This window comes from Otolemur garnettii, unplaced genomic scaffold, assembly GCF_000181295.1.
Source record: "Otolemur garnettii isolate 467f Iridium unplaced genomic scaffold, OtoGar3 scaffold00032, whole genome shotgun sequence".
Taxonomy (NCBI): Eukaryota; Metazoa; Chordata; class Mammalia; order Primates; family Galagidae; genus Otolemur; species Otolemur garnettii.
This window is the reverse complement of record NW_003852427.1, coordinates 123372-137260: the sequence shown is the minus strand read 5'-3', so window position 1 is coordinate 137260 and position 13889 is coordinate 123372. Positions and strand designations below refer to the sequence as shown.

The window sequence follows — 13889 nt, the reverse complement described above, 5'->3', positions numbered from 1 at the left end:
AAGGAAAAAGTAAGAAAAAAGAAAAACAATGAAAAAGAAAAGAAAAAGGAGGGGTTAATAGAAAAAAGTTGAACAGAAGAGAAGGAAGACAGGAAGGAGGATGAGAGTGATAGAAGAAATGTTATTGTTCAGTACATGGCTAAGGCCATGCCTATAACTCAAGGGTTTTGAGGAGCTGGACTGGGTGGCTTCCTTTAAATCAGGTACTCCTTAACAGCCTGAACACAGCCAGACCTTTCTTCTGCCAAGAATAGGAAGAGAAGAAAAAGAGCAAAAACAAAAAAACAAGAAGAAAAAGTTGAGTAAGGATGTAAAAAAAAAAAAAAAATAGAAAAGTTCTGGCTCGGCACCTGTGGCTCAAGTGGCTGAGACGCCAGCCACATACACTTAAGGTGGCAGGTTCAAATCCAGCCCAGGCCCACCAAACAACAATGATGGCTGTAACCAAAAAATAGCCAGGTGTTGTGGTGAGTGTCCGTGGTCCCAGCTACTTAGGAGGTGGAGGCAGGAGACTCACTGAGTCTCACTTGAGCCCAGGAGTTGGAGGTTGCTGTGAGCTGTGACGCCATAGCACTCTACCCAGGGGGACAGCTTGAGGCTCTGTCTCAAAATAATAATAATAAAAAAAAAAGAAAAATTCTGCAGCATAATCTTGCTAATATTTTCTTCCTGGAGCCAATGGTAGAAAGTTCCCCTGGCCTCCTTGAGTCAGACTACTGTTGCAGTCTACCTGACAGACCATAGCTGTGTTACACCAGCCCGCAGCAAAGAAAGGGGGAAAAAAAAGAGTAAGAGTAAGAAAGAACAAGGGAAAAAAGAAATTATATTAAAATAATTTAGATAATTATTTTATCTAATAAAATAGATAGAATAGATAGAATAGATAAAAGAAATTAAATGTACTACTGAATCAAATAAAGGAGGGAGAAGGAAGCAGAATAAAGAAAGAAAGAAGACAACAAACAAAGAAGACAGAAAAACAGGATGGGAATATCTTAGCTGATGCAGAAGCACATTATGTGGGAGAGATGAGAAAAGTAGAAGAGTCTCCATCAACTGAGAGGAGGCAGAGGAGTAAAAAAACAGAGAGAAAGAACAAATAAAGCTAAAATTCTGTAACCACAAATATAGGAGTCCTTGCTCTTGTTGAATGTAAAAATGGAAGTTATGAAAAGATCCAACCAAACAACTTAGCAAAAGACAAAACACATCGATACAAAATTAAAAAAAATAAAAACTCAGATAGCCTGATGTAAGCAACCTCAGCTACCAAATAGGTTGGTTCTCAACCTTCCTAATGCTGTGAGCCTTTAATACAGTTCCTGTGGGTCATGACCCACAGGTTGAGAATCGCTGCAATCAAGAAAGGAAAGAAAAAAACTTAACAAAGACAACTACAAGAAAGAAAAAAGAACAAAAACAAAAAAATATATGTATATAAAAACATATACATATATATGATGTAGTGATCCAATCTTAGAAAGGAAATATTTATGTTGCAATAGACAGCCTGGACACAAGGTGGTGCTGTGAACTTAGGGGGATGAACAATACAGCCGTTAACCTCTCTCTGGCTCTTAGGCTTATATCTGTTTCCCAGCTTAATTGTTCCTGGTGATCACTTGATTACTTGCTCAGTACTCAGACCCTGCCAATCTGGGATCTCACAGCTCTCCAAAATTCTTCAGAGGTAGGTCTCACAGTTTCCCCCACAACAGTTCCCGTGGAGTGTGGGAGACCTTGGGCCCATCACTAGTGGATGTTCACTCCCAGCAGGTGGAACTCAGACTGCTGTGCCTTAAGCCCCCAGCAAGAGGCCTGACCTCACAACCTTCTGGCACTCTTTATGACAATGGCTGCCCCCTGTCCAGGGGAGCCTTCCTATACGGATGTCTTACGCACCACCAAACAGTGGCAGAACCACTCCAGACAGCACTCCAATCTAGCCACCAAACACCACTCAGGAGTGCGAGTGCACACACCTCCAATCTTTCCACTGGATGTCTAGCTTCCCCCAAGAACTGAAGACCACAAAAGTCTTCTTCTGGTACCTCTGTGGGGGATACTGGCCACCACCACCACATCAGTCACCACTGCCACCTCAGCGCTGTTGCAGCTAGGGCGGGCTCCCAAAAACTTGATTAAAAGTCAGGTCTCTGCAGCTCTGGTTGTACACTGAGTCCACCACCTTGCTGCACACCCTGAGCCATACCTCCATGCAAATTCCTCACACCAGGTATGATCCGGCTCTCTCCCTTTCCCCAGCTGCTCCAGAAGTGCTCTGCTAAATGTCCTTCCTATCTGCCATCATGCTCCACCTCCTCTCTCTCTCTCTCTCTCTCTTTTTTTGCTTCTCATAGGACTTTTTCTTTATCCATGACATTTGGGAGCTTGATTATCAAATGTCTTGAGGTAGTCTTGTTTAGGTAAAAATTGCTTGGTGTTGTGTGACCTTCTTGTACCTGAATATTGATATCTTTCTCTACGTTTGGCAAGTTCATTGTTACTATTTCTTTGAATAAAACTACCCCAATTTGTCTCTCTCCCTCCTCCTTAAGGCCAGTAACTCTTAGATTTTCCCTTTTGAGACTATTTTTTAGATCCTTTAGGCATGCTTCATTATTTTTTATTCTTTTTTAAAATTTCAGATTACATAAAGTAGAAGGGAAAAGGAGAGAGAGAGGTGGGGAGAGGGGATATGGGAGAAGGGAGGATATCCGGGGGACCTCACCTAACATGCATGATGCAATGGTACATTTCAAACCTATTAAGAAATGAGTATAATTGTGATGGATGTGTTACTTGGTTCAATGTAAACATTGCACATTGTATATCGAAGCAGAACCCTGAACCCCATAAATGTAACAATGTACAAAGTTATGATTTAATAAAAAAATAATTAATTAAAAAAATAAAAATAAATAAAATTTCAGATTAATATGAGGATACAAATGATCAGGTTACAAAGTTTGTGCTTGTTACGTTACGTAAAGTCCCCGCTGTAATTATGCCCCACACCTAGGATGTGTTCCATATACACTTACATCATGCCCATTAGGTGAGAGCATACCAACATGTCTCCCCCCTTCCTCCTGCTTTCTCCTGCTTTACCCAACAGTTTTTCTCTTGTGTGGGTTATGTATTAGTGTATCTACTGGCTTCATATTAGTATTGAATACATTGGATACTTGGAATATTCTATTTGTTTCATATTAAACTTTTTTATGAAACTGAGCTTGAAGAAAGGATTCTTAGACACAAAATTAATAAAGTAAAGAAACTTCTGGTCTAACAGATAAATAAGAGAAGCCAGAATCTGCATCTATCATCCCTAGCCTATAGTCTTTTCCTGTGTGCTGTAGCTATCACTGCCACCAATATCATTACTACCTTCTCTACAATAGTTTTCCCAAGGGCACATTATGTAGATTATCACATAAGTTGTGAGATACACAAAAATCAAGAAACATAAAATCTTTGTGAATGGAAACTAATGAAAACCTCCAAACAACACTGATAAGCTAAGTAAGTTGAAACTTACATGGGCAAATCAGAAGGGACACTGTCAACTGTGATTCTTGGGCATGAAATAATGGACCATAACACAGCCTGTCTCAAAACTTTCATAGTGACTATGTACTAGAAGGCCTCGATAATTAGGAAAATTCATACACCTTGATCAATGGGTGTATCTTTTTGTTCCTAGGTCAAAGTGAAATATAGTGATTTAATTGTTTTGTCATGAACAGAGGCACTTTCAAGCACATAAACTGCTTTTCTTTAGCATTCTGTTTAACTTCCATTTTTAATTTTCCCATATGTAATTTGTGAACTAAAAAACCTAAGCAACCCTTCATTTACTGAACAGACCTCCTTTCAGCCCCAGAGAAACCTTACAACTGAAGTCCTAGCTATGACAGGATGGGAGGTGAGATATGCATTATTTTACCTCCTCCCTTGCTAACAACCATCAGGCTTGTTCCCCCTGAGAGCCAGACCAGCATACTTTTATGAAAAAGACCACAAACTGTGAGTGGTTTTAACAGAGAGAGTTTTTCTGTCCTTTATTCACTTTTTTGACTTAGAGAGTGGTAATTTCTGAACATGGACCCCCACAAAAGGACAGAAAGCTCCATTGCACAGGCACGTTTCTATTTTCATAAATATTCATGACTCCTGCTGTAACTTGACAAATATGGCCACCCAGGATAAATTCCTGTTCCCATTGTCCTTGCCTCAAAGCACATATTCCTGGTTGGGCTCTTGGCTTTTCTGTTTGCAGGCAAAAGCCTTTATAAGAAATAAAGCTCTCAGGTGGTGCCTGTGGCCCCATATGCCAGAGGTAGTAGGGTCAAACCCAGCCCTGGCCAAAAACTGCAAAATAATAATAATAAATAAATAAATAAAAAAGAGAGAGAGAGAAAGAAAAAGAAATAAAGCTCTCTTTTCTGAATTATGAACCTCATTATTTCTTCAGTTAACACATTGAATTGGAAAAGTAGAAGAGAAGCTTTCAAATTTTAAGTATAAAACCACACCAAATCCATAAAGCACTTATAACATAAGAAGTTCCCAAGCAATATGAAAGAAACCCAAGATCTCTTTTCTCTCTGCCCAGTTATTTAAAAGATGACCAGAGAAAAATAGGTGGACTATAAAATTCCTTTTTAGCTACAAAGGTCATCTCACACTGTCAGAGCCTTGCTGGACTCTAAAGGGAAACCCAGAGAGTCTCCTAAATTCTTCTTTACTGTTTTGAGGAAGCAGGACTTCATTACTCTGCCAAAATAGTCTATTGCATGTCAACCTCTTTTGTTGTCTCTCCTTCATTCCAAGGCAAAAAAAAAAAAAAAAAGACAAAGAAAGGCCAGTCTTTCCTTCTTCCCAGACAATGCTCTTACCTTCATAGGGCTGCCCAGAAGGGACATAATCAGGCTCTTTCCCTGTGAACTCTTTCTCCCCACATGAATCCTCTCTCCATGGAACTGCCCAGGTAGGCCATAACCAGGCTCTTTCCTCATTAACCCACTCTCCCTTCATGAACCCTCTCCTCATGGGGCTGCCCAGATGGGACATAATCAGGCTTCTCCCAGTGAACTCTCTCCCACATGACTTTTTTTTTTTTTTTGAGACAGAGTCTCACTGTGTCACCCTTGGTAGAGTGCTGTGGCATCACAGCTCAAAGCAACATTAACCTCTTGGGCTTAAGTGATTCTGTTGCCTCAGCCTCCCAAGTAGCTGGGACTACAGGCACCGTGACAATGCCCAGCTATTTTTTGGTTGTAGTTGTCATTGTTGTTTGGCTGGCCTGGGGCAGGTTTGAACCTACCACCTTTGGTATATGTGGCCAGTGCCCTAGCTGCTTGAGCTACCGGCGCCAAGCCCCACATGACTATTTTCAAAGTCATTTCTTAGAGATGCCATCACCATCCTGATACACTTGATGCACTTGACCCTGTGAACCCTCTCTCTCACATGTAGCAAGCCAGGCCCAAAAACTTTTTGTATGCTGGGTTTGGGCATCTCTACTGCATTTTGCTTTTTCTACATTTTTCCTATTCCTTTTCTCTGGTATTAAATAGATCCATCCTTTTCTCTCTGTGAGATGGTGATAGCCAACACTCAATTTTGAGCTTTTCTATGAAAACAGGAATAAAAAAGCAGGACCACACATGATATGGTTTAGATGTTAAGGGTACACTGAAAATTGGAGCCAAACTCTTACCAAAAGATGAGGTTACTTTATCTTGTTTTTCTTTCTCTGTGCATCTGTTTTCTCTGAAAGCCACAGACACCTATGACCCATATTATCCTAACAAAGAATCTTAATCTGACCAGAACTTCCAGTGATTCTTACCTTATCTGCTTGCCTTCTCTCATGTCATATAAAGAAAAGAAAACATCAGTATCTTCTCCAATGGTATTATAGGTGAAACTCTTTAGGCTAAGGAAGAAGTGATGTGGCACTGGCATCCGACAGGTTTCCCCATGACGTGGTCGCATTGTATCTACCTAATAAAGAAGGCAAAAAACAGTGACTCACAATTTTAGTTATTTATTACATTTATCATTAAAGAAACGGAAACTAAATTACTAACTCTCCTCACATTGCTGAAGAGAATTATTTAAGAGAGAGACTAAAGATGTTTTCCGTGCTAATAAGAGTTACCACATTGACAGACTTAGGTTGAGGTGGGCAAGCAAGCAGCTGGGAGAAGTAAACAGTGAAGAAAACATGGAAACGGTAATTCTAACTTAGAAGTGAACTCAAAATCTCCACCAAGTCAATAACATCTAAATTTTCCAGGGAAATATTTTCAAAGTCATTTCTTAGAGATGCCATCATGACCCTGATGTACTTGATTTATCTTACACTGTTAGATGGTAATAGTTACCATTCTAAGTAACATTCTTATTTTTTCTTAGAGTGATTCATTATAGTCTTAGTCTACTTTCATTTAATTGTGCTTATACAAATTTTCACAGAGGAATGGAGACTGGCCAAATCTGGAGATCAAGTCTCCTTAGATAAAGACACCAAACAATCAAAAAGTAATTGGTATCTGTCATTTACAAGTGCATTGATATGTTGTGATCTCTTAAAAGAAAAGTTAAGGGAAAATATTGGGAGTCCTAAGTAAGCTGCTTACCTGGGATGTGCTCTGCTGTACACTCTGTCGGCTAGATAAATGCTATGAAAAGAAAGAAAGAAAAATTTACTCTTTCAAAGAAGAAACTAAATTTTATTAAGCACCTTCTATGTGCTAAGAAGTCTTGTATATCTTTTACATTTATGATTTCGTTTGATTCTGATAATCCTGTTAGACAAGTGGTATTCATAATTGAAGAAGGCAACTAAAGCTTGCAGATGTGTCCAAACTTTTTTTTCCCCTCTGCTACAGTTTGGAAGAATAAGAGTTGTCTTGGGCCAAACAATAAATACACAAACACTAACAAAGTATGATCAGTGAAAAAAGTCCATGTACACTTTTTGTGATATCAGACACTGCGGATAGGCAACAACAATATAAAAAAAAAAAGTCCACACAAAATTAACATGTGGCAATGAGCTGCAGGTTGGGCACCCCTGGTAGAGTGAGAAAGTAACTTGCTAAAGATCACACAGCAAAGTGGTAGCAAAGCCTAGATTCAAATCTGAGCCTGTCCAGCTCATAGTACCAGCTAAGTCACAGGTGAGTGCCTGCTACTGGATTTTTGCTTTGGCACTGTTCTCTCCACACACAATACCATCTTCTAAACCAATGGTTCTCAACCTTCCTAATGCCGTGACCTTTTAATACAGTTCCTCACGTTGTGGTGACCCCCCAACCATAAAATTATTTTTGTTGCCACTTTAAAACTGTAATTTTGCTACTGTTATGAATCGTAATGTAAATATTTGTTTTGCAGGATGTATTTAGGTGACCCCTATGAAAGGGTCATCCAACCCCTAAAAGGGTCATGACCCACAGGTTAAGAACCACTATTCTAATTCAGAATTAATTCTAAGCTATCTAATTCAGCTTCTTCAGGCTTTCCACATTGGATACCTTTAATTAAAATGGGATCCCTCCCAAACATCTCCCCAAGTTGCTCCTTTCCTGCTAGCTGAAGTCAGAAGAAGCGGATTCTAATACCAGCTACTTGCTGAAGGGGATTATTTAAGAGAAAGACCAAAGATGTTTTCTCTGCTCATAGGGGGTTTACTAAAAAGCTGTGCAACTTCAGAGAAATTGCTTAATCTCTCTAAGAGACATTTTCCAGAACTGTGAAATTAAGGTATATGTTTATCTTATCTTCCCCATAAAGTTATTATGAGTCTCAAATTATATAGTGGGAATAAGAGAACCAAAGTGCAGGAAGCAGAATACCAGTTCTGAATCATTAAAACAAATTATTGATATATATGTACGCAATTATGGGATATATGTAATATTTTAACACATGCATGCAAAGGGCAGGCAGAATGGGAACTAAAGACCTCATTTTTGGCAAGGAAAAACACCTTCGGAAAAAGAGAAAAACAGAGAAATGAGCTGAGCAAGGTGGAATAATGCCAAGTTAGCTAGTTTGCTTTTAAATCAGCCACTAAATTCCTTATCTGAGCAGTTCCTGCTTTTCCTACAAATCTGGCCTGTAAGGGATACAGCTTGCACACACCCCTGATGGGTCTGTGAACACTTTGAAGAAATAATGGTCACAGAGGAAGCTGCGTGGAAGGCCTGGCAAGAAACTTTAACTAGGCCATCTCCTGCCCAGTCAACAGCCAAAGCAAATACCCATTGTGGAGATTTGTATTTGGCCAGGGCAGAGATCAAAGAAACAGCTCGGGTCCTGAAATATGAGTAAGAGAGCTTATATCCCTTAAACAACCGAAGAAGACACCTCTGGGTGGAGATAAGAAGAAAATTCTTCTGTCTCATCAGTTCTTCAGAGGAGACTGCTGCTGGTGGTATTTTACTCCACAGTGAACTAGTGGGGATGAAACCCCTCCTAAGGAATCTGTGTGTGTGACCATAGTCAGGAGGCTCCCACATAAGACTCAAGGCTGCTGAGGGCAGCACCTGTGGCGCCATGAGTAGGGCGCCAGCCCCATATACCGAGGGTGGTGGGTTCTAACCCGGGCCCAGTGGAACTGCAACAAAAAAACAGCCAGGTGTTGTGGCAGGCGCCTGTAGTCCCAGCTCCTTGGGAGGCTGAGGCAGAAGAATTGCCTAAGCCCAGGAGCTGGAGGGTGCTGTGGGCTGTGATGCCACAGCACTCTACCAAGGGCAAGAAAGTGAGACTCTGTCTCTAAGAAAAGAAAAAAAAAAGACTCAAGACTGCTCAGACCCTTAAAGTTGATCATTATAGAAACAATAGAGGCTGACAAGCTTACTCAGAGAACTGCTGATGTTTTTTGTTCCCTTCCTCAGCTTACCCTCTGGGCTAATGTGGAAACAGCCTTGAATAGAAGCTGAGTAGAACAAACACTTGGGGCCATTCTCCAGAATCCCACTAATGTGTGATGGCCCCATGTTTCCCACCTTTGAAAATTCTATTCTGTGTGTCCTCTTTGTCTCTTGCTGCTTCTAATTTTATTTTTCTTTAGTCGATCACCACCAGCTCCACAGGTGTTAAAGGACCCTGCCTCTGGGGCAGGACCCTGGCAACAATGTATAATGATAAAATCAGGATATTTAAGATATTAATCACTATAAACATTTACTACATCTTTGTATTGAAAACATTTCAAATCTTCTCTCCTAGCTGTGTTGAAATGTACAATAAATTACTAACTACAGCCATCCCATTATGCTACTGAACCTGAACACTAGAACTTATTCTTTATAACTGTATATTCTTACTTGTTATCCAACTTCTCTTCATCTCCACAACTCTAAACTTCCCAGCCTCTGGTAACTATCAGTCTACTCTCTGCTTCCATGAAATCTACTTTTTTTAGCTTCTATGTAAGAGTTAGAACATGGAATGTGTGTCTTTCTGTGCCTGGCTTATTTCATTCAACATAATGACCTCCAGTACCATCCATGTTGATGCAAATGACAAGATTTTATTATTTTTATGGCTAAATAGTATTCCATTGTGTATATTTACTACATTCTTTATCTATTCCTCTGTTGGTAGGCACTGATGGTGATTCCACACCTTTGCTATTGTGATATATATCCAGTAGTGGAACTGCTGGATCATTTTGTAGTTCTATTTTTAGTTTTCTGAGAAACCTCCATAACTGTTTTCTACAAGGTCTATACTAATTTATATTCCCATCAACTGGGTATAAGAGTTCCCTTTTCTCCCCATCTTGCCAGGATTTGTTACTTTTTATCTTTATGAATAGCCATTCTAACTGGGGTGCAATGATATTTCATTGTGGTTTTAATTTGATTAGTGATCAGCGATTAGTGGTCATTTGTATATCTTCTTTTAAGAAATGTCTGTTTGGGATCTTTTTCCACCTTTTTTGTGTCCACATTTCTATGGAATTATTTCCTATTTTCCTATGGCACTGAGTTCCTTGTGTGTTGTGGATGTTAGTCCCTTATTTGATGAATAGTTTGCAAGTACTATTTCCACTCTATAGGTTATTTCTTCACTCTACTGATTTTCCTCTTTACTGTGCAGAAGATTTTTAGTTTAATATAGTCCCATTTGTTTATTTTTGCTTTTGCTACCTATGATTTTTGAGGTCTTAATCATAAAATCTTTCCCTAGGCCAGCATCTGAAGTGCTTCCCCTGTATTTTATAAGCAATTTTATAGTTTTGTGCTTCCCCTATATTTTGTAAGCAGTTTATATAATTTTGCATATTGTGAAAAACAGGGAATCTAGTTTATTCTTCTGCTTATGAATATGCAGCTTTCTCAGTACCATTAATTGAAGAGGATGTTCTTTCCCCAATGCATGTTCTTGGAGCCACAGTAAAAAATCTTATTACTGGAGGTGGAGCCAAGATGGCGGACTGCAGCCAACTTTTTACAGAAGCTCCCATCTAGAAGGAGGCTTAAAGGACAGAAGTTTAGCAAGGGAGCTGATGGCTTGGAGCAGAGCCAAGAGAGAAGACTGAAGAGTGCACTTCAACCTTCCTGAGGTGAGCTGTGACTCCAAAAATACAACCAAAATGTACAAAATCCACCACCAAGCAGATGGGAGTCCCCTCCCCCACAACAAGGGCTCGCAGTTTACTCCATGCACACAAGCGAGCAGAGTTTAAACTTTCTCCCACTCTGATGGGAGAGACCCCCTAAAAACTGGACCTCCTACCCCTACTGGCGTGCCACAGCACCCTCCTGCCAGGCATAAAACTGTAAAACTGTATAAAACTGTATATATTCCCCACCTGCAACGCTGAACTCTGAGGAGTCCCCACACACCCACTCCGAGGTCTGGAGGTTTGTTACCTACGGAGTCCAGATTCTTAGGCATCTCCTTTAAAGAAGTGGCGGGGGAAAGGGTTGGTGCTGCTCTGTGTTGACTGTGGCACAGGAGTGAGGAGAAGAAAGTTGGCTCAGAGGAAGCCAATACACCAACAGTGGCATCCTGAGCTGTGAACTGACACCATTCCAGCCCTGTCTCTCTGGGCAACCAGATGTTCCAGTCAGCAGCCACAGGCAGAGTGCTGATAAATTTTGTAATTAAAGAGCCCATTAAAGGAACCCATTAGCACCAGCCCTCAGGGTAATATAGCTGAGACAAAGGCAGTAGGCGGGCAGAGGCTGGAATTGACACCTGAGTGTAAACTACTATTTGTCTGCTGCCCAGAGCTGAATGCAGCCTCTGATTGCAGAGGAATCTAGCCGACAGAAGCCTAATTCAAACACGCAAGGCCCCCACATCAAACTCAGATTTCTGGCTGATTTTGCTAGTCGTAAACTCTGGGAGCAGTTGCCTACTGGAGTGAATAGGGTCACAGACCTGGGGGATAACAATTGACTGGGTGCAAGGTGGGGAAGGAGATATTAACCTTCCCAGACTAACCTATTTGCTGGGTGGGTCTCTTTGCTGTCACGGAGCACCAGAGCAAGTTATAACTGAGCAGCAAACAGACCCCTCTTATCTAGCTGCCGGAGACATTTGAACTCTTCCACCTAAAACTGGTCCTGACTGGGACAACTGATTTGGACCCCTAAAACCTGGCAGACCATGCAGGGACTATTCAAAGGGGCACCCTGGGTGAACAGTTGAGGGAAAGTTTGATTTTCCCTGCCCAATTGCTGTTGTGGGGGGCGGGGCAACTTAATTGCTGGTATTTCTCCACAGCAGAGACTTCAACCAAGAGTAACTGAATCACTAGGGTAGGACAGAGACCAGCTGAAAATAAGACAGAGCCACTTAGCCCCAACACACCAAGCAGGTCCCCAGTCTCTCAAGCTGTGACACCATACAGGTCCTTGACAAACCTCAAGGGGAAAAGTCAAACAGGGTAAAATAATCATGGGGTGGAATCAGCAGAAAAGCTCTAGTAATATGAATAACCAGAGTAGATCAAACCCCCCACCCCAAGAAAGGATGTGGCTGGTAATATGAATAACCAGAGTAAATCAACCCCCCGCAAGAAAGGATATGGCAGGCAAAATTAAAGATCCAGTTTATAAACAAATGGCTGAGATGTCAGACATTGAATTCAGAATTTGGATTGCAACTAAGATAAACAGAATACAGGCAAAGATAGAACTAGAAATTCAAGGAGCATTCCAAAAGTTCACTCAAGAATTCAACAAATTCAAAGACAAAACCACCAAAGACTTTGAAACATTAAGACAAGAGATTGCAGCCCTCAAAGATCTGAAAAATATGGTAGAATCTCTTGGTAACAGAGTGCGGGAGGCAGAAGAAAGGGTCTCAGACATAGAAGACAAAGCTTCTGAATATGTCCAAACGTTCAAAGAGAATCAGAAATGGAAAGCAAAAATGGATCATTCTCTCAGAGAGCTCTGGAATAATTTGAAGAAAACTAATATTCACCTTATAGGAATCCCTGAAGGTGATGAAGTTGCTCTGCAAAACACAGAGGCTCTTCTGTATGAAATTATGAAAGAGAACTTTCCAGATATGTCGAGACATCCTGAAATTGCAGACAGCTTCAGAACACCAGCATGACTCAACCCAAATAAGACATCCCCCAGACATATCATAATTAACTTCACTAAAGTTACTAAGAAAGAGAAAATCTTGAAAGAAGCGAGACATAAGAAAACCATAACCTACAAGGGGAAGAATATTAGAATAACTGCTGATCTCTCTGCTGAAACCTTTCAGGCAAGAAGAGGGTGGTCATCAACATTTAATCTCTTAAAACAAAATAACTTTCAGCCCAGGATCCTGTATCCAGCTAAACTGAGTTTCATTTATGATAGAGAAATTAAATACTTTAATGACATCCATGCATTGAAGAAATTTTCCATAACTAAACCAGCACTCCTGGATATTCTCAGACCTATTCTCCATAATGATCACTGCAATCCTCTACCACAAAAGTAAACCAAATCAGAAACTATTGATCAAACTCCAACTTCTACACTGGCAAAAGGATTAAAAACATCCACTGGACTTTAGAACAATTTGATACTTAACATTTTATCAGGCTTATCAATAATTTGAATCAATGTGAATGGCTTAAACCATCCCCTAAAGAGGCATGGATTGGCATTGGATAAAGAAACTTAGACCAGACATCTGTTGTATACAAGAAACTCCTCTTACCTTAAAAAACAAATATAGACTCAGAGTTAAGGGATGGTCATCTATATTCCAGGCTAATGGAAAGCAGAAAAAAGCAGGTGTTGCAATTTTATTCACAGATACAATAGGTTTTAAAACAACAAAAGTAACCAAAAGTAAAGCTGGCCACTTTATATTTGTTAAAGGCAATACTCAATATGATGAGATCTCAATTATCAATATCTATGCATCCAACCAGAATGCACCTCAGTTTATAAAAGAGACTCTAACTGGCATGAGCAACTTGATCTCTCCCAGCTCCATCATAGTCAGAGATTTTAACACTCCATTGGCAGTGTTGGATAGATCCTCCAATAAGAAGCTTAGCAAAGAAATCTTAGATTTAAATTTAACTATCCAACTTCTAGACTTATTAGACATCTACAGAACATTTCATCCTAACAAAACTGAATACACATTTTTCTCATCGGTATATGGGACATACTCCAAAATCAATCACATCCTAAGCCACAAATCTAACCTCTGCAAATCTGAAGAAATAGAAATTATTCCATGCATCTTCTCAGACCATCATGGAATAAAAATTGAACTCAGCAACAACAGGAATCTGCAGACTCATACAAAAACATGGAAGCTAAATAACCTTATGCTGAATGATAGATGGGTCAAAGATGAGATCAAGAAGGAAATTACCAAATTTTTAGAAC

The 13889-nt window shown here is 40.1% G+C and overlaps 1 protein-coding gene across 1 annotated transcript in view; it reads right to left on the bottom strand.

Moving 5' to 3' along the window:
- DOCK3 (dedicator of cytokinesis 3) overlaps nucleotides 1–13889 on the bottom strand; it is a 492344-nt gene that overhangs the window by 397692 nt on the left and 80763 nt on the right. Inside the window, exons 5-6 of the mRNA XM_023512988.1 lie at nucleotides 6651–6692; nucleotides 5858–6012 (exon numbers count right to left, since the gene is read on the bottom strand). Of these exons, the coding sequence (XP_023368756.1) occupies nucleotides 5858–6012; nucleotides 6651–6692 (197 nt within the window). The remainder of the gene's footprint in view (nucleotides 1–5857; nucleotides 6013–6650; nucleotides 6693–13889) is intronic.